A 21,859-nucleotide genomic window follows, 5' to 3' on the forward strand; every position below is an offset into this window, starting at 1 on the left:
CAATAATTTGGAAAACTCAAAAGAAAAAAATTTTAAAAAAAAAGTCTGAAAAAAAAAAAAAAAAAAAAAAAAAAAAAAAAAGTGAAATTAAAATTTACCATTTGACCATTGTGTTGTTTCATGAGGAGCATGTAGATGATAAAACTCCAGATCGGTAGTTTTTTTTAATCTACTTGAATGTCCAAAATGTTTGAAAATCTTGGAATTTTGAACTGGAATAAGTGAGACAAATGAAAACATTACAAGCAGGAGTGCAAGAAATCTGCTGGCGTATTAAACAGTAATCCATAAAGATTTCATGTACGATGCATTAAGTTATCGCCCAACGTGCTTATCTTGATGTCCTTGCTTCTTTTGATTGCTCACGGTTTTGTGTGTGTATGTGCATTTGTTTCATTTAAGATAAGCTGTTCAATCATTTGTATCCTCTCATCTTTTGAAGATAAAATCCATCGTCATCTGACCACTATTTCTTGCTTATCCAGGCAGACACAATACCATTCTTTAGGAAGTGTGACTAACCCAAACACAGGTGTATCAAGCTGCACCAGGTGCTTGCGGTTCACCAAAACCAGCAGCAGTCAACAGAGCCTTTCTGACAGTATCAGATGTTATCTTGAAGATTATCTGTAGTAACGGGACGGATGAGGAGAGGTGGTGTCTGAATCCCCAAAGACTTCTCACTGAGGGTCTGCTCACATGCTACATGTCCCATGTGGGGCCCCTTCTTATTACAAATCAAGCAGATTGTGTTGGGGAACACAGCGATTTAGATATGCTTTGAAGTCATGCTGGCTCTTAGTCTCTCCCTGATCCTTAATGGTTGAGCTTTCTGCTGCTCACCTTCACAGCACAAAGTGCATGAGGGACAGGTGTGTGAGAGGAAAGCAGGTTGGTGTATTTTCTCTGCAGAAAGGATAATATGCCAAACCAGAAAAGGGTGGGGTGGGGGGGTATGTTTTTACTGCCCTCAGGATTTAATTTTTTTGTTACATCACTGGATCTTTGCTAAAATGAACTATTTGTATCAGTTATAGGAAAGAAAAAAAATTATTTGTGTAATTCATATGTTATTTGTGTCCTACTGTATGCCATCTTCTCCTGTGCATCCCTGCAGGTAAACACCTACTGTATTTACCTACTGAAGTGAAATGATAGGAAATGATAGGAATGCAATAGGAAACGCACTGGGAGCAGTTTCTACAAGTTCAATTTTTTTAACTACCCACTTTAATCTTCTACAGCAGCTGTACTGTAACTTCTCAAAATTGTCTGGAAACCCTGTTTTTCAGAGCATGCCTCACCTACTTGATAGCAGGAGCAAGAATGTGGTTTAATCTCACCGTCTGCTGTAAAAATGCACAGCAGGTGGGTGTCTTCAGAGTAAAATATTATGTGGTGGTTTCAGTCTGTGTCCATTTCAAGTTAATGGAGCGGTGTGGAGGGTGCTCTAGGTTGAATTCCTTCCTTTAAAATCTGATTTACTAAATAGAAATGGTAAATTCTTCTGTATCAATTAGTCTTGGCAGAGGTAAACTCTTGAACCTGTTTGTCTGGGCAACAGTGATAGCCTGATTTATTTAGTATTAACCACTAATTGACAGATAGAGAAAACTAGGAAAAGCAAATGAGAAATGTGATGAGGAGAAGTGGGAATAATAAGCACAAAGGAGAAACAGAAACAGAGAGAATGACGTAAACAAATCGTAGGTATAAGGTAATGATGATCTGTATTTGGATGTCAATCTATGTTTTGTTATTATCATTATTTTGTGTTTTATCTGTTTGGTATCTATCTGAGACTCGGTTAACATATGAAATCTAAACATTACAGAAAAAAATTTAAAAAATAGAAAAAGACGTGGACGGCCTGAGAACCCAACAGAGAACGACAGACTTCTGTATATTATTTCAGTGGAGGTTGATGCCACCAGGATGAATGACAGGTCAACACATTGCTGTCCTTGACTTTGTGAGCCTGTGTGACATTGCTAATTCTGACGGACAGCAGTATCTGGGCGGTATTTTGATGTACAGGATGTGAGCTTAGAGCTGAAGCAGGAAGGAGAAAACAAGAATAAGAAGTTAAATTACCTTGCTCAAGTATTCAAACCAGAAACCTTAATGAATTTTATTAACAGGCTTAATTCCAGGATTGTCTTTCACTCAACTTCATCCATCTTCTCATAAACTCAATTTCCTTTTCCCCACAGACAAAAAGCATCACTGCAGCATAATACAACCAGCACCATGTTTCACAATGGCAACGGTGTTTATAGGGCTATGGACAGTGCTTGTTTTCCAAAACTCATAGCCTGGTCAAAACTTTGCTGTGTTAATAACTTCTTATGGCTTTCTTTCACTTTCCATTTTCTATTTTATGACCTACCTGTGCTTTACACTATTTTAAATCTTTGTTTCTGACCTATCTGGTGTGTTCCTTTGTCTTCAAGATGCTGTCTGTCCACCAATATTCTCCAGTAAAACTCTGAGGCCTTCACAGAGCAGCTTTGGTGACTGCTGAAGACACGTGGTTGCACTGGATTTAATTTAGGATATCATCGTAAAAAGGGCTGGATGCAAATGAACACCACACTTTTTTGGGATTTCACATTTTAGAAATAGTATATTCCTTCCACTTTGTAACTACGCGCTGCATTATGTTGGTCTGACACATAAAATTCCAATAAAAATCATAGCATTTTGTTTGTAATGTGACAAAATGTGAAATAGTTTAAAAGGTACAAAGACTTTTACAAGGCACTCAAGTTATGTCAGATCCCATTGCCTAGGATGCTGTAACCCTCCATACTGTTGCCAGGACCAAAGACTAAACGCCTACAATGGAGGCTAAATGATGTCATTTTGATCACCAAGCCCTGACACAATCAAAACCATGATCTTTTTCTGCTTTTTCCCTCGTAGCTTTGTGGCCTAAATCTGGACATGGAGCTTCTAAATATACAAAGTGCGATATTAAAGTGAAACCCTCTTCATAAACAGTCCAGACTGAACCTGAGACGCCTTCTGCTTGTCTCTGTGTGATTTCTGAAAGGACCCAGAGGAAATGCCGAGCTGCAGTCAACCCGGTGCTGCGACACGCTGGGCTGCAATTGAGTTAGCGACTGAGCGGTAACACTTAACCTTTGAACGGTCAAGATCATTCTTCCCACAAATCAAAAAGGAACTTGACCAAAACAAGGATCACTACAGTGTCTTTGTTTTCTTTGAACCTTATGAAACATCTTGATGAAACGCTCTTCTTTATGTTGTTACATCCAGTTGCATAGATTCACTGTATCACGTTAAAGTCAGAGTTCTTCTCTGTCTGTAAAATGACACACAGGTATATCAGAACTGACAGTGAGTTTTGCTGCGGGTTGCAGGTATTGGTAGGACCTTTGCTGTACTCTAAAGAGGAGTGACAGCATCAATATGTGTCAAGGAGTGCAGCTCACAGTATGTTTGTACACATTGGGTAATTCCTATAGTGAAATGTAGTAAAATATGATGAAAAGTTAGGGTTATACTGGATAAAAAAAACAAAAACAGTAAAAAATAATATTACAGTCCATGTAATTATTAGAAAAAATCTAATGCATAAAGTTCCCTCATATTTGACCATGTATTTATTTTAGATTGAAGTTTTGCTAAATATAATTTTGAAACACAGTGAAACTCATAAATCATAAAACTTACTTTTGTAAAGGTTCACGTCTTTGACAGGATTGAAAAACAGCTCTTGAAAATGCATCTGCCCCCATCACTCTATCAAACCTAGAAATAGACAAAAAAAAACAGGAGGAAGGAGGGAGACCTGTTTCTGTCTATCCTATTTTATATATTAAATAGAGCTTAACTCTTCCTCTATGAAAACAACATTCATCCATCTGTACATCCATCAAATGAAGGTAAAGAGGTGGACTGAAGAGTCAGCTCTTCTCAGTCTGAGGCCAGGGTCCTTGACTGGAAAAAGATGGACTTTTCTCTGAGTTGGGTTTCAGTTTCTATCAGAAGCAGAGGAACTTAAGTGTAGAGGTGTTTTGTTTGTGAGTGATGGTAGAAAGGAAATGGCCAAAAGAGCTTTCTCTGGATGGTGGCTGAACTCAACCTTAGAGATAGAGCGAGAAGCGCGAAGAAGTCAGTTGAGGTGGTTTGGGTATTTGATCACAATGCCCACTGGGTGCCACTCTTTGGAGGTTGTTCAAGCATGTTCCACTTCAAGGAGACCCCTGGGAAGACCCAGATGTTTCTGGAGGGATTATACACCCCATCTAGTCTGGAAATGCCTTTGGATCCCTCAGAATGATCTGGAAGATGTTGCTGGGGTCGTCGACTCTATGGCCTGATCTTGGATAGACAGAAGACAATGAATGGAAGTGGAGATTCAAACACTTTTATTAAATAGATTTGTGACAACACAGTTTTCAATAGTTTCTACATTTTTACCCCACAGAGACATACGTCCTGGCCTGTGATGGCCCTACATCTCTACCAGGTTTGCACATCTACGGACTGAAGTGTTTTGTGCATTTTTCTTTGCAAAACATCTTGATCTAAGTCAAATTATCTCAGATCTTCATATGAATTTAGATTTTGACTTTGGACCATTCTGAATATGAATATATGCATTGGTCTAAATCATCTGATGCAGCCATCTGTTCAGTTATTGGCTGGAAGGTAAAACTCCACCCTAGTCTCAGAGAGACTGTTGGTCTTGTATTTAGTTCCATTCATCTACCTGTCAACTCTGACCAGCTTCCTCATCCCCGCGGATGAAAACCATCTCCACAGCATGATACTGCCACCATTTTTCATAGTGGGATTGGTGCATTTAGGGTGATTTATTTTCCATATTCTCATACCATTTTGAATGCAGGCCAGAAAGTTAAATTCTGGTTTCATTTGACCCAAGCACCTTATTCCACATCACTGCCGATTCCTCGATATGGCTCAAGTCAAACTGCAACCTGGACTTCTTTATGGCTTTCTTTCAGAAATTGGTTGAATCCCTGGATTGCGGTCTTCACAGAATGAATGTATTAACAGTGACATTACATTACACCCAGATCAGCCCTATTAATTTTCTCTTTTTATATCATCACTACTATGCCCTAATACATATTGGTCTGTCCCACACATCCCAATAATATTTTTGGAATTTTGTATTTGTGACTAAATATGAAAATGTTCAGGGGCGTAAATACTTTTGGAAAGCCGCTGTAAGTAGCTTCATACTGCAACAAATAGACAAGAACAGCCTTAAATTTCCCCTGGATTTCACTCCCTCCCTCCTGTGTGGAAGTCACTATCAGAGATCATTGAGCCATGCATCTCAATGAGGACAAGATTGATTGTTTGGAACGGAGCAGAGGCAGGGTTCGATCTTTGCCCTCAGGGCTACGAGAAGGGAAACACGGTCACAGAGACAGTCGCACAGGTTCCCAGTCAACTCTGAGTCACCGAGATGATAGGACACATATATGCGGAGCCACGCCCGACTAGATGGAGCAATTGTCGTAATAAACGGAGAAGATGAGAGAGAGAAAGAAGAAGAATGAAAGCGAGAGAAATGTTGAGCTTGTGTGCTGATTGACCTGTGGCCAGAGAGGTTATGTCCATTGATCTGTTGGGCCAGAAGAAAAGGGCTTTGGCCTGAGGTGCTTCAGAATGAGTCTATTTGGAGTTTAGGCTTCCCATCCATTCCCACCCAAAGCTTTTTCATCGTCTGACTCCCCCGACTCACATGTGACGGCTCCCGCTGTCCTCATAAGCACCAGGCACTACAAAGGCCAAAGGCCAATCAATGTTCCACAAGAGGTTGATACAGATCTTATTAGTCAATGAACGATCATTAGTGGTCTAACGAGGCATTGATTTGTGTAGGAGCCAAAGGTTGCGGTGAGTGTCTTTAATACATTAAACACAATTGATTGGAGTAGTTGGGGTGTTATGAGGAATGGTAGAATTACAATGGACAGTGAGAGATTTGGGGTCAAGCCAGGAGAGGAGAGAACGTTGTTAGGATTGAACACGGTGCCCAGCAGCAGATTTGTCCTTTTGTGCATTACCGGTGTAGCAATTCTTCAAATGATAAAAAGCAGATATGTAGGAGGACTAAGTCAAAAGCAACTGGACTTGCTGTTTCAAAGGCTCGAGCTGCAGTCTTTGAAAGCTGCGGAAATGACTCTGCTCATAGCAGATGTGTTACTACAGGGCCTATTATGTTGCTCATTAAATACCCAACCTCTCAATAGGCCATTATTTCCCCAATAAAAAACAAACGGCGGCCTGCATACTTTCCCCTGCTCCCCCCCTCCGCCTCTGCTTCAGAGGTTCGCTCTACCTCACAGCCGGCTAAAACCCCTGACTAATATCCTGCATGTGATGCTTTTAAATAGGAAGCAGGCCGCTGCGTAGGGTGGAGTACAGGTGTGGCAGGAGCCAGAGGATTTTATAGCCCTCAATATCCTCTGAAAGTGTGCCAAGGACCTGCCTACCCTACCCACCACTGCAGCGTTGGCCGCCAAGCGTTAACTTTACTCCCCCCCTACCAATCCTTGCACGCCTACTGCTTATATAGAGTCTTTGCTTGTTATGGGTTTATAGAGGGATTTCTGATGTGCTTAGAGAATTGTTTGATGATTGGAATAATGATGCCATTTGGAGTGAATTGTCTCGGCACTTTATTGCCAGTGAACAAAGAAAAAAAACCCAGACCAGACCTACCCTATGCTTAAAAAATGAAAAGCCAGAGCTTTCTCTTCACGCTTTCTTGTGTGTCCCCTGCCATTCAAAGCCGCCCCATCCAGCTCATGTCAATCAGAGTTACACCACGTCCACAGGTTTGTCACCCGGGGTATGTTCGTCACCACGTCTCCCCCTCCAGAACAGCCTTTTCATGCCCCGGCATAATGTCAGTGGGTGACATCCAGGCCTGATGTGATGTGGCATTCACTAAAGGTCATGTTAGGCATCTCCGCTCCGTCTGCATCAGCAGAACTGGCAGCCGTCATATGGGTGCTGGCATCGGCCATTACCCATGGCCTCGGGGGGACTCGATGCTCAGAGGATTTGTCAGCAGGATTCTCGTCTGTCTGTTCTAGGGTGGCTGCAGAACAAGAGAAATCAGGTCCTGACCATCAATCACACGAGGGGAAAAAGAAGAGGACACCAGGTCTTTTCGTTCCACCAGATAAACTTTGTAATCTCATGATGCTCTGGATAACTTGGATGATCCAACGGCATACCCGTGTTGTGCCCAAAGAAATTTATACTCACAGTGAATTAAAGCTGTATGTAGTGAATTGAGCTCTATGTGTTTAATTAGTAGGCTGTGTATTTTGCTGTTGAGCAAATAATATTGGCACATACAGCAGTAGACAATTTTGTTGGCATTAAATGCCTTAAAATAATCCTTTATTGCAGCTGCATAATCTAAAAGTGAAATATTTTGTAAAGTATCTTTAGTTAAAGGGGCAGTATTATGCGTTTTTCAGGCACATAGTTATTTAATAGCAAAATCAAGTAACTGTCACCTTTGGTTTCTTTAAAAATGCTGTATATATCAATTGACACATTGAAATTAGGCTCTTTCTCTTTAAGACACTCCTGCTCTTTCTGACACAGCACATCATCACACAATACTCCTCCATTAAGCCGTTTACAATCATCTTTAGTTTCATTGGACTGAGAAACAGATACTCACTTCCACCAGGTGTTTGCTAATTGTTGCTGTAACTAGTCTGTAACATATACCTTTTAAACCAGAGAATCAATGTTCAAATGATCGATCGGTCTTCAATATGAAAAATAAATAAACAAAATTGTTCTGGTTCTGATGCAGCAGAACACTGTGAATTTTAGTCTATAAATTACAGAATGCACGCACCTCTTCTTAACAGACGTGATTTGGAAATGTTTTCCAGGCCTACTGTTTAGTAGGGTGGGGGATCTGTCTATTTCTGTTTTAAAGGCTGCAGAAATAAGATAATTAAAAAAGAATATTAATCAGTCGTCCTCTCCCCTTAAGCTATTCACAGCTCATCATTGAGTCTTTCAGTAGGATAATGACTCAAGACATAACATTTATTTAATAAAGAACTTGGTCATATAATCATCCTTTTTTGTAGCCATCTTGTTGCCCAAACCAAAATCAGATCAAATCATGCATCATAGACAAGAGAGTTTAAGAGATTAGCAAAGAAAAATGGGGAAATTTTCTATTTTCTGTGTCTTTAACCCTCATGAAATATCATGAAAGAAGAAAAGTTGCTTCACTATTTGCAAAAGAGGATTGTATAAAGTATCAACTCCAGGGCTACCAGCAGTTTTGTCATCTGAAGTTTAAAAAAACCGGAAAGATTACAATAATTTCTTCAACTGGATCCTTTACCAACTAAATAAAGTTAAAGTCCAGTTTATTTGTTACTGTTTATTTATCTACAATAAAGATTACCTTATTTTTTTAGAATTTCTGCACATCTGTATCAATGATGTGAACGTATTTCTTCTTGTCTGTATTTGTCAACTAGTGGACGGCGGAGTAACTCAAATCAGAGAACTCCCGTCAAAGCATTTAACAATATTGGTGCAAAACCTTCATAGAAGCAGAGAAAAGGCCTTCTCCCAAGAGGGCTGTGGGAGAAAACGGCAACTGGACAAAAATCCTAGACAGTCAGGAAACAAGGTCTTGAACTGGCGAGACACAAAGAGAGAAAAAAGTGAATCAGACATGGAGACAGAGAATCCATTTGGAGATGGGCCAGTCAAACTCAGCACATCCCAGAGAGAGCGGGCCAATCCATCCGAGCCAGTTGCCGTAGTGAGGGAACAGTTAACAAGCCCCGCAGGCAGGTTTTACAGCCCCTGTTGTGTGTCTCAGACCCCCCAGGCTGAAGAGGGGCTGAGGTTGACTAATACTGACAGGTTTTATGTGGGCAAGGGCTGAGGGCAGCGAAGGGGTGGAGACGCGTGAAAAGGTACTCATGAACCAACAACTAGTGCTTACAAGCGTCTAGTAGGGAAAGTATGTACACACACCAACACACATTCATCTCTGCATCCAAACCACAAACACTCTGGTCCCCCACACCATTAAAACGGATGTCTGTGAGGACCAGAGGTGGCGGATGGATGGTGCATGAGGGGGGAGGGCAGGGGAGGCTGTAAACAGAGAAAAAGAGGGGGAGGCTTATCCAAAAAGGGCACCAATAAAACACCTCAAAATCAAATCCCATTGCTCTTATCGCGGCGCCATTTAGAGACGCTATCTGTGCAGGTAATGTGGTTATAAATTCAATTTCACCACACAGATTTCATTGTTTACTGATGCCTGCGTGTTCCGGGCGGCGGAGCGCGGAAAGCCCGGGAACGTTCAATGCGTGTCGGGAAAAGTCATTTGGGCTTCCAGGAGGGGATGCAAAAAAGGCGAGGGAGGATCGGGAGACAGGGTGGTGGTGATGGGCAGAAAACATGTCACACTCTCAAGGACACCTGACTCCAATTTCTATTTTCCATCCCATGTTTTATTTACAGGCCATTTGCTCCCATTTGGCTCCTCATTATGGGGCCTCATAGCTCAACTTATGTCAGTCTTTACAACAGATAGTCTGAAGTTTCGCTGGTCTGTTTGAGGAGGAGGCAGGTCAAACTGTTTTTATATTTTCTTCCGGTGTTTGAATGCTAAGTTATTTCACTGATCTGAATCAAGGAGTTAAACTTTTGATTGCCTAAATAAATCTGTCACTTTTTCATAACTTGTGAAGATAGGAAATTAGGTGCCTCATGCCTACTGGCTCTCTCCTGATGATTGATGGCTTTCAGGAGTAAATCACCTCATCTACTAGGTAAAATCTTGATATAGTAGAGCTCTTGAGGCTCCTGGCTGCCTGCTTATGGCAGTAATCCATCAGTAGGGCCCAATGGGCCGAGCGGCCCTCCTGGGTAATGTTCCTACTGACAGCCTATAATGTCAACATGCTGACAGCAGGGGGCCGCGGTGGTGTGTTTGTGTCTGTTCAGCTTGATTTTACCTTCATTTAAACTGACTAATGGTCTGCTAAGCACAGTCTGGTCTGGCTTCAGCTACGGAAGGTGTTAACTGAGCAAATAACAGTGGACGCTAAAGTAATTTAGTGAAATGTACATCCATATTGGTTGAATATTTCTTCCTCATTTAGCGAGGCTTGTAAACATATTCATACTCCATGAACTTTTTCATGTTTCGTCACGTTGCAAGTACAACTTTCATTGATGGTTTTGCACTGAAATTTATTTAGAGGAATCAGAGTAAAGGGTCTGAGTTTATAGATCCACATCGCACTTACCAGTTTTTTTTTTTTAATTTTCTGCAAGAATTAACATCAGATTATTTTCCTTTTACTTATCAATTATGTAACCATTTGTGTTGATCATATAAAATCCTAATAAAAATCAGCAGATGTTTCTGGTTGCACGGTGACACAATGTATAATAATAATAATAATAATAATGTTTGCATTTTCTTTACATTAAAAGTTGTGGTGGTTAAATGCGAAAAGCTCTGCAGGCATTAATACTTTTAAAAGGAGCTACAACCTGCAAAAACAATTTATTTGACTCTGTTTTTATCTATTCATCCATTTTCTATACACCCTTGTCCTTTAGTGTGGTCGGGAGGGTCGCTGGTGACTGTTTACAGAATAAGATATTCAATTTCTAATTTTTATTTATTTTGGTTTTTGAAGCAGTTAAAAATAAACTGAGTAAAATCGTCATCCCATGTTTTCCATTTACATTTGTTTGGATATGAAATGAGCAAAACTCTAATATGATGAGAAACTACAAAACATCCAATTCAATTTCATTAAATTAAAGATTTTTACACAAAACCTTGTCAATAAATTTATATATAAAACCAGTGATGCTATTTTTCACTTAAATTTCAGATAAATGTTGCAGTTGACATAATCCATTTTTTAACTTAAACCATTATTGAAACACATTTCATCGAGCATTGGTTTAAAATGTAGGCCAATTTTAAAGCATTTTGTATTGTCTTTCTAAATCACACAATCAAGATCTTATGAAACAAAAACAAATGCTCAAACATTAAATATTTCATAAATAGGTCATAATTTCTACAACATCTTACTTATTCAGTTTCATAATAAAAGACAAGGAAATCCTGAACAACAATTGTAATCACAAAACAAAAACATTTCCACTAATGTCACTCCACAACCATTTTTTTTTTTAATCGTGTAAACTCAATAAGTGGAAGGAAAATGAAGAAATAGTTCTGCGATGCTAAATCGTTTATTCCTGAAGGTAAACGTCTCTGCTTTGTCTTCCCTTGGCCTCCTCAGGTAAGTTGAAGGGTCTGTACGACACTCAGGCCCCGGTGTGTCCAGTCTGCCAGGCCGTGCTGCGACCAGGAGAACTGCAGGATCACATGGAGCAGGAGTTATCCAAACTCGCCCAGCTACAGATCAGGTACTTTTATTTTAATTAAACTACAAACAAACTGTAACAAAGTCTTATGCTAAACTTAAAGTAATTATTTTCTTGAATACTGAAATGAAAGACTTTGTCATCTGACCTTCCTGCAGATCACATCTGTACCTTCTCCTCCTGACTCTTCTGCATTTCCCTCCAAGCTTTCACTTTGTCTATTCATCAGTTTATGGTTTTTCTGTCTGTTTTGCATCACTGTGTCTCCACTCTGTTCGGCTCCCATGAGATAACTCATGTTGACACGTTTTGTATCTAGAGGCCTCTCCTCCTTTATTCTGCCCCGCTGGTATCTCTCATCTTCTTTGTCACCTGTGTGTAGTGTTTACAAGCCGCCTCATTGTTCCTCACATATTTCATATCACAGCCTTCCTGGGCCTCTGGGCGACAACTCATACAGCGGGCTATAATGATAATGTCCTTCTAATGGCTGATTTGAGCCTCTACACACTCAGTAACACACACACACACACACACACAGAGAGAGGCTCTTGCTGTGTAAAATTCAAATTTAGACGCATGCATTACCTGCTGCTTAAACCAGAAGAATGATTCCTCCAATAAAGACATTACGCTCCAAATCTGCTTAACGACCGCTCCATGGACAGTAATGGTTTCAAATTGAACTTTGCCCACAGGGACACTCCGGATCTCTGCGTGTGTGTGTGTGTGTGTGTGACAGAGAAAGAGCAACAGTGTATGAGAGTAAGGGTACAGTATCTGTGTTGGCAGACGTGAAGTGTGAAGGTTTGAAATGAGTTCTTACACAGACCTGAACACAAATGTATATGCAAGAGTTTGTAAAAGTGCTGGTGTTAAAATAATCCCTGTGGTGTTTGTGTACTTTATTAGAAGCTGTTCACATATCAGTCGTCTTTCTATTTGTATGGCAAAATAAAAACTTTTATTTTTTGTGTGTCTCCTTTAGCCCCTCTGCACTGCAGCACGACCAACTCATAAGAACATCGAAGGTCAGTAGATATGTGGTCCCTTCATTAAACCTAACTAACTCGTCACACTGTTGCGTATTTGTTTCAATGGGGCACTTAATAGTACTCCAACTTCCAGCTGCCATTGTATTTTGACCCCAGCTGAACCACCTTACCACAGATGTTTTTTAGATGTGTTGAAAAATTCTGCTGCACGAGCATCGCAACTCAGAGATGCAATATCTACCACAAATGTTCTGCAGCGTCACTAAAATGTTGCACGGATATTCCTAAAGCTTTGCATGTCAAATTCTGAAAATGGCTGACTTGACAAGACGTTGCATTTAGTTTCAAATTTCAGCTAATAATTATTTGACCACCTGGGCCATTGACTGAGGATAGAGAATTAAACTTTCAGCCCCAGCTGGTCAGGCAATCAGTATGGGAGGGGAAAAAAGAGGCATGTCATAAACAACATAAAATGCACTCATGTGATGTGTAACAAATTCAGTTTAATTTCTTCACCTTGGTATTAACACAAAGACATGTTTTGAACTTTTGTTGCAACAGTTTTCTCTCATTCCGCTTGAGTTTTTTTAAAACTTTATTTCATTTCTTCTCTCATATTTCAGTCTCTAACACTTTCTCTGCACATCAAGCGTGAAGGAGGCTCTCCCACTTCACCGTCTCGGCCATCTGAGGAACCGCACTCAGACCGATACCAGGTACCATTTGGAAAAGTAACGTAATGCATGTCAAGTGGTTAGGATTTGTTTTATTTATTGGCTTCCTGTAGATGTGTAAATATTTTCTGGACCATTTTCTCTGACGATGAAAATTTGTTGTATATTTTACTATTTAGTTATTTCCCGAACTTTTCAGTCATTTACTACAGCTTTATTTTATTTTTTACTTCTTCTTTTTTTTTTTTTCCATTATTCTTTGTTTGCCTGTTGAATTGTACAGAGTAAGGGTCAAATTAAATGTTTAAATTGTTTTAAAATTAAATAACGTTTTGCGCTTCACACAAGCATTTTGGCACTGCTGAGAGCTTCTGCACATTTCTGACTAATTTTAATTTAAGAACTCCCTGCAGAGCAATTTCTACAATCCAAAACTGTTCACACTGTGGATAAATGACATTTGCAAAGTCTCAAAGGAACTGCAATTAAAAATACCTTCAGTTGATACCAACATAATTTGCTTTGGAGAGTCTTTATAGCTGCTTTTAGAAAATGACATCATAAAATAATAAACAGTGGTTTGATTTGAATTGTCAATAAACGTAAGTAAAATAAATAAATATGGAAAACAAAAAAATAATAGATCAAATAAATTTTCGACTATAAAATGTCTTGGAAGCCTCACATTAGACACATAAACCAAAAATGTGTTGAAGTTTAGATTTTTCCCCACTAAGCTGAATATTTAAGTTTTATTTTTGATTACGGTTCACATTTTATTATATATATATATATATATATATATATATATATATATATATATATATATATATATATATATAATCTCTTCATGATGCGACTCACACTTTAAGATATAGGAGCAATTAGATGACTGTGATTAAAATACAACATTTCAAATAAATCTACCAGATGATAATGACTCAATTCATATCAATATTAGCAAAGCTAATATAACAAATTTGATCAACCCTGTCTTTAGAGTTTTATGTGCAAATCTTTCTATGATTGTTAATATTCTGCAAACACTAAAATCTACATTCTCATATTTATTGCAAATAAATAAATAAAATAAAGTTGTTAAAGTTGTTGTGATGACCTTAATCACTTTATCTTGTTTGCTGCAGACGTTTCTCAGAGTGCGAGCCAACAGACACACAAGACTAAATGGTAAGTTGATGCAAAGTGGTCTAAATGTTGCTTCTCTGCTCTGCAGGGTCACTCTGTGTCCAACATAGTCCAGTGTTTAAAGCCTGCCGTGTTAAGTAGCTTCTAATTTAAAGACTTAAGTAATCAGAGTTGCCTTTGTTCACACACGGTCGCTCAGTCATGTGTTAGTTTTTTAAAGCCCTCCCTCACTCCCCGTGCAGATATCTCCCCTTTTTTCCCACACAATCTCCGCTGGCCTAGCGCCCACACGAGCAGAGGAGCTATTAACCTTTCCAACTTTGACCTCTTGATATGTTAACAGTCGACGACCTCTGCTGGTGCAGGTGCTACGTCAAATCCGCCCCATTGCGCCCACACAGCGCAGGAGCCCACCTAGACTGCACACAAGCTGGTAAGGAACACAGAGAAGCACTTTTTCTTTCTCCCTCCCCGACCCTCGCGTCTGCATGTGGAGTCCTGGATGTGACATGAAGTATGTTTTTGCACAGGCCGAATACCGCGTTCCATCAAATTATATTGCTAAATGTTTCCAAAGATTACTGACTGGTAAGTATGGACAGTTTGGATAATGATTTTGGCTAGTAAGAACTTTAAGAGAAAAAAGATATTGGAAGATATTCTTCAACCTGATTTAATGTGTAAATATTTTTTTTTTCCCCCATGAAACCATAGATCAATTGTTGTTCATATAAGTTTAGTGACCACTCAGTTTACTCATATCTCCTGTAAAAGATCCGCACAAAATCGGCATGTTTTATTTATTTATTTTTTTAATTTTCAGTATAATTTTGCTTTAATTTTGAATATCAGAACAACTTTTCGAGCACCCTTTGTATGAGGTTTACAGCTGATCAGCTTACAAAATTTAATGGAGCCTTTATAAACACACAGCGATCAAAGGTAACTTTTTTAAAGAGTGAACTCTACCTGAGATATAAAACCAGGGCTTTATTGCTCAGTAATAATCAACGACAGGATCTCAGATCATTAAAAACACCTTCAGCTGATGTTAAGTGTCCCCTGAAATGACAGCGGCTTTTATGGACTTGCAGCTGTAAATGTCATGAATAAAGAGCTGCTGCATTAATCTCTACTGCGATGATCTACAGACTGAAGCGGGGGGAGGATAAGTAGCTGCTGGTGGGATTTTTCTTGCTTGTGATCCTTATACAACTCTTACAAATGGTTGGTTTTGCTCAGTGATGCTTTAAAAATGAGTGAAACTATGCTGCCGTTCTCTCACGGTGAGTTTTGGAGATTTTGTTTTTTCCTCCCTCACCATTCTCTTATTGTGCGCAAAAGAAATATCAACTTACTGTCCACTTTTTTTTTACAGTTCCAGTTGTTTAAAGCTTTTTAATGGCTGCTTTGACTGTTGATGAAGCCAATTCCTAATTTATGCAGATCAACACACATCTTTCTGACTTTCCATTTAAAAAAGTGGCCTACTTGCAAAATTAAATTATCGGCACGTAGTCACATTAGTAGTGACTAATAATGAAGTGATTTCAGTGCAATAAAGTGATGCTGTGATCAGCTGAAACTGAGTCCTGGAGGTTTCATCTCCCTCATCACGGAGGAATGGGACACTCTTCAAGAAGCTCAGAAAACTGAGGATTCCTGCTAAGTAAACATACGCAACTTAAATGCCTGTGGTTTGTGTGTGTCATCCTGGGTGCCATTTTATGTCACAAAATGAGGGAGAAACTTGTGAGAAAAATAAAGCTAACCCTCTCCCAGCACCACCCGTAAGACCACATAAGACTAAATACTCAGGGAGGTCCCGAACTTGATTGCCTGATGAAAACAACAACAAGCTGAGTCCATTTCAAGGACTTATAAGCAGAACACAGTCACTTGGATTCTGTCTTTTATATATTCCAGCAACAGGAGAAGTTTCTCAGTTTTAATAATTGAAAAGCAGAGGCAGAATCTCATACTTTTGTCCCCCTTCAGTGGCTCTCAGACTGGACAGATCCCACTGAGATGACGTGGCTTCTACCTCTAAATCAGACTGTGGCATAAGAGCTGGACTGAAGAAGGTGAAGCGGGAATAGAACTGATTAACTATTCCTAACATCCATTTTTAATTTGCAAGTTTAAAATCAAAATGGGAATTAATGGAGAATATAAATTTGTCGGACTACCGGAAGGAGTCAAACATGTTTGCATCTCCGCCTTTAGGGGAGCAGTCCTGATTGTATGGCTACTGAGGGGGTCATCTGAACAGATGTCAGTAATTGTATGCTTCTAGAGAGGAAGAGCAGTGATATATTCATACTTTAAAAGAAATATACTTCAGAGTGTTGAAATACAGTATATTTAGATTTTCAATTTAGTATTTTATAATACTGTATATAATCAAAATGTCATATTATATATTGTAATCTTCCAATTTAAGATTACTAATGATTATTACCAAAAACAATCCAGTTTTTCCCTTGCTGCCTTTAAAACAGAGAATTACTTCACGAGTAGAGAAATTAAAACTTTTCTTTTTTTGCTCATTGTGCATAACTGAAAAATCACACAGAAAAGCACCAACATTTATAAATAAAACTAAACTTCTAGTGGTTGTTTTGATTGTTAAATCTTTTAAATTGATAAATATTTTATATTTGCTATTTTCCATACTAATTAAAATAAATTATCAGCCGTACTACACATATCTAAACACTAAAACTAGATGTTGGAGTGCTTCCAGTGCCATCAAAATGTGTTTAAATATATACATTAGAAAGTGTGTTCCTGAAACACTCAATAAGGTCATTTCAATTAGACCTCATTCACTCCCACAGAAACAACTGGGACACCCTCACCCTGGGAAACATGAGGTTAAGTGCCAGAAATGAGCGGAAAGGTTCTGAAATTGGATTCAGCGACAGAGTAACCCCCATAAATGTTTTGGTGAAACATCGCTTTTTGTTTGTGGAGTCATTTATGAGCAGACATCGTCTCAGGCCTGATGCAGAGATGAGGCCAGATGCAGCGTTCTGACTCCAACTCACAACATACTTGTTATTGTCATCCTTGGAGGAGGAGACGCTCCGGCTCCTGGCTGACTCCTCACACCGCTGCTGTCGAGGTCTGTTAGCCTTTACTGGGCTTCATAACCGCACAGCATAATGAGCTTCTAAACACACGTCAGAGAGGCGAGGAGGAGGGAGCAGGGAGGAGGCGCACCGCCACTGATTAATCAGCCTCACTCTCTCTTTGTTTGATGAGCTCTTCCTCATCTATGACCATCTCTTTAACCCTCATTATGTGCGCTGGGATGGCGGCTCTCGGGTCACGGCCGTGCCCCGGATCCCCGTCCGACTGGGGCCCCCGGTGTCATCCAGCTCGCATTAGAGGGCTCTTAAACTTAATGTCCCCTCATGCGATGGGGAGAGGAGGTGCTGTTGGTGTTCTGCCGTGTTAACTTTAATATTTTCAGCGAGGACAGTGTCCTGCTGAAATGACAGAAAAGGGCCCTGATGTCACAGCCGAATACATTATGCAGCTCGCCTGATTCACCGTCATTAAGGAAAAGACATTTTTAAATATTTTGAAAGTTGCGTACTGCATCTTTCCTCATACAGGTCAAATGAAAGTTGAAACCCCATCATATTCCACATGCGTGTTAAATGTTATTAATGCCATTACTGCAGTGGAAGATCATGTTACTGTCAACCTTCAAATGTGGGAAAGAAATATGTCTTTTTCTAAAAAAGGCTATTTTGATAAAAAATTCAATAGATTATTGTCGCATCTGTTGTCTGGTTCGAGTCATTCTAGTTGATAAATTAATAAATAAACTTAAGATCTTTAGTGAAAATTCAGAAGAAGCATCTCATTAAAAGATAAAGTTTAAAATATCGGCACCCTTGATGAAAAGCTTTAAAAAGAAAATCTGTACTTTAATGCAACAACATCATTTTACAGTCTGAAAAAATCTTTAACATTACTTTAAAAAATAATGACAAAGTTACTGGTATTATAGTGATTTAAAAATGTAGTATGTTGGTGAGGAGTTTACTTCTAAACTCATCACAATCTTGTTGTTTCTTCTGTCTGTCTCCAGTCAGGATTGGGAAGCTGAAGAGGAGAAAACCGGAGGAAGGGCAGGTAATTTCCTTACTTTCTTTTTTTTTTTCCAACTCGGCATAAAACACATTTTTCTCTAATCTCAGATTAGCTCATGCATGGTGTAGCCTGGTGATCTCAGGTTGAGAGAATGTCAGGGGTCTGTATGCAGAGACACCGTTGAGTCGCTTTGTTCACATGGCATCGGGATCGCTGTCAGTCCGCTGTGTATCCATGTGAAAACACCGCCAGCTATAAAAGCACAGATGCCGATACGTAGCTGCTGGCGGTGGGGCGACATACGGGCGTACTCGTGCAGATGGTGAAGCCTGGTGCTTGTGCTTGCTGCAGGAGGCTTCGGCGGACCTGCTGCCGGCGGAGGACGAGTGGAACGAGAGGAGAAGGACGCAGATGACAGCGATAGGGTTTAAAGGTAAGCAAGGATCTGTGTTTGCACAGATGTGTGGGTGTGTGTGTGTGTGTGTGAGATCTTATTCAGTGGAGAGTGAATGATGTGACTGAGTGACAGTGGAAGAACCACTGAACTTTTCAGTCCAGATTACGGTGGGGAAGCGTTCCCTGGAGGCTCGCTTAAAAGTAACAGTTTCTTTTAGCAGGGAGGGAAGCTGAGAGGTCACGGCTCGCTGCGAGACATGACTCTTTAACTGTGATAAAAAGAGACGCATCTCCTCGTACAGCAGAGAAACAGCTTTGTTTTGGTGAATATTCACAATGCTTTCAGGAGGTTTGACACTGGTGAGCACCACTTCCAGGGAGTGTCGGGACAGCGACGCAGACCTGGACGTTGATGGAGACGATACGCTAGAGTACGGCAGAGCGCAGTATCCTTTCACCCTGAATGCAAATATATTAAAAACATTCGATTACATGTCTGAGTAGGCAGTGAACCGAAGAAGAGAAAGGCTGCTGTGAAGTCCACAACTTGATGGCATCAGCCGGGTCTCGTTAGATTTTTTTTCCCCCGCTATAAACAGAAGCAAACTACTGCACTCCTTCAACTTGGGTACGTTCACCAGCATAGATCTGCTGCGACACAGTGACATTACAGATTACATTTCTGAAACCCATGAACATACTCAATGTACAAGCACACATAAACATCCTTTTACTTGTGCTGTTTTTATTTATTTTTTTATAATTCCTTTCTTGCATGTTGCAGCTAGAGGATTTGCAAAAACGCACCCAATAATCCCATTTTCTGTGTGCCGATTTTGCGGTCAACTTCTGGCTTCTGCCAGCCAGTGCTGGACAGATGTGAGGAAATGTGGAAAGTAAACAGACAGAGTGACTGTTGGATGTCTGTGTCTCAACGTTTGGATGCATGATGCTCCTTCATAAACGGTGCAAATTATGTTTTCTTTCTATTTTGTTTCTGTTTAAAAAAAAAACAACATTTTTAAACAATTTTAACCACCAAGAGAATATGCCTTACATAAAAAATTATCAAAAATGAAAAAGAAAAAGTGTGATTTAAGAAATCTTAAAAAAAGAAGAGAATGAATTAACCACAGATAAACAGAAGCTCACTGCCTTTCACCAGAATATCTAGCCACATCTATAGAGAGAAATATAATGAAGAAAAACCCCCACCAAGATCTGCAGAACCCCTGAAACCCAGGATTCTTTAAATTAATCCTAATATAAAATGATGAATAAATAACAAATAAAACACATTTATTAACACATAAAAGACAATCATTTAGTCATCATGAAGTTAAATCAATTACATTTCTTAAATTTACTGCCTTTTAAATAATTTTGTGGAAAAAAACATACACATACCTAAATGTGCTCTTAAACTACATCAACATTGTGTAATGAGGTTTCTTTTTTTTTTTTCTTTCTTTCTTTACATAGCTGTCTTAATGCAGCATTAAAAATATAATCCTCTCCTCTGACATTTTCTCTTTTTTTTTAAAAAATAATCATTAAATCAAAAATAAAATAAAAATCATTAACATTTTTTTACAAAGTGCCTAAGGGCTAAAGTCTGGGGAATTATTCCCTGATGACAGTATTTGTTTTCTAAACATGCTGTTTGTAGTTGTTGTGTTTTTCCTGACTGCGGCTGCAGATACAGTGAGACGGATGTAATCCCCTGCTCAGCAGAAAGCTCCAAAGAGTCGGCAGCAAAGTATGTAACTTTCCTAATGATGTCCCGTTCACATTAAACAGTCAGGCAGACAAAAAATAAGAATAAAAACATTCCATCTATGCTACCTAATCATTGTGATTTTATTTGCAAAGCTGCTTGGCTTTCTAACTCGTGCTCCGGTTGTGTCTCAGCAGCAGCATGCTGCCTGATTCCAGACTGAAGCTCGACTTTCCCAAATGGTCAAACGATGGTGAGTTTCACTGAGTGGAAACAATGTACTAGATTTTTTTTTTTACAAAGATTTTCTTCTGAAATGTCTGGTCATGCGTTTTAAATGTTTCAAAGTGTTAAATCATTTATCTGTTTATTTATTTTTTTCTCTCAGGGAGACCCTCTACAAGCAGCGGAGAGAAGCAGGACACTACCGTAGCCGGTCTTCCCAGAACCTGCAGGAACGCAGAGATAGAGCCGTAAGTCGGGCTTTTCGGCATGTCATCGACTTTCACCTCGAATATTCAAAACTTGCTGCTCTTTAGTTGTGCAGCACTCAGGAAGCTGCTTGGTTTATGTCAAAGTGATGATAGAGAAACACAAGCTTAGCGCTCACCACGGAGCTGATGATGGTGGTGCTGTCCCATTTCCCAGCATGCACAGGGTGAACGGACAGAGCGAAACATTTTCAGGTGTGAAGGAGCCAATTAGAGCTGAGCAGGTGTGACCGTGGTTTTCTGCAAACCGTATTTTGGCGGCTCGGTTCTCCATCAGATCAGACTTGCCTGCCCCCTCAGCATGATATACAACACTGTATCAATGTGATGATCTCATCCGTCAAGGTCCTAGCAGACCATGCAAGCATGTACACATGTTTCATCACACTTAATGCATTGTGTCCCGCCTGTATAGTCTGTTTGCACATACAGTCTATCCTGTAATTGTGTGTCTGTTTGTGTGAGGACAACCCTCCCCCCTCCCCTCCACAGGCCCTGTCTCCTTCCTATGATAAATGAGACAGCCAATGCCGGCAATGTGATTGCTGCTAAATTTCATGCTCAGTGTCCATGTTGGCCAGCGAATAATTTAATCTGTCTTCAATTTTATAAATGACTCTCCAGTGTCAGCGTAACTCGCGCACCTTTCGCTCTGCCATGCTGTTACTGAGCGCGCTCAGCTCTGAGTGTGTGTCCATCTGTGTGTGTGTGTGTGTGTGCCTCCAGGCTTTCAGAGGACTCCACGCCGACAACCCTGGACGCGCTTAAAGCTCGGATCCGAGATTTGGAGAAACAGCTGTCTAAAGGAGACAGATTTAAATGCCTCATCTGCATGGTGAGTATGATGGCAAATTAAACCAACAGAGCAGAAATGCAGGAAGGAAGGAGAGCAGCAGC

The 21,859-nt window shown here is 39.9% G+C and overlaps 1 protein-coding gene across 4 annotated transcripts in view; it reads left to right on the forward strand.

Annotated features, from left to right (window-relative positions):
* Positions 1–21,859, forward strand: part of LOC106936985 (E3 ubiquitin-protein ligase RNF220-like) — a 39,650-nt gene that overhangs the window by 16,405 nt on the left and 1,386 nt on the right. The window contains exons 3-14 of one of the 4 annotated variants that reach the window (XM_015018251.1): positions 11,349–11,475; positions 12,422–12,464; positions 13,055–13,147; positions 14,251–14,293; positions 14,595–14,684; positions 18,357–18,400; positions 18,710–18,791; positions 19,101–19,200; positions 20,454–20,513; positions 20,666–20,724; positions 20,860–20,944; positions 21,689–21,797. In XM_015018251.1, the coding sequence (XP_014873737.1) occupies positions 11,349–11,475; positions 12,422–12,464; positions 13,055–13,147; positions 14,251–14,293; positions 14,595–14,684; positions 18,357–18,400; positions 18,710–18,791; positions 19,101–19,200; positions 20,454–20,513; positions 20,666–20,724; positions 20,860–20,944; positions 21,689–21,797 (935 nt within the window). The remainder of the gene's footprint in view (positions 1–11,348; positions 11,476–12,421; positions 12,465–13,054; positions 13,148–14,250; positions 14,294–14,594; positions 14,685–18,356; positions 18,401–18,709; positions 18,792–19,100; positions 19,201–20,453; positions 20,514–20,665; positions 20,725–20,859; positions 20,945–21,688; positions 21,798–21,859) is intronic. The other 3 variants (XM_015018253.1, XM_015018252.1, XM_015018254.1) reach the window with 3 other exon arrangements.

Source organism: Poecilia latipinna, unplaced genomic scaffold, assembly GCF_001443285.1.
Source record: "Poecilia latipinna isolate Pla-1442-1.1 unplaced genomic scaffold, P_latipinna-1.0 Scaffold2257, whole genome shotgun sequence".
NCBI lineage: Eukaryota > Metazoa > Chordata > Actinopteri > Cyprinodontiformes > Poeciliidae > Poecilia > Poecilia latipinna.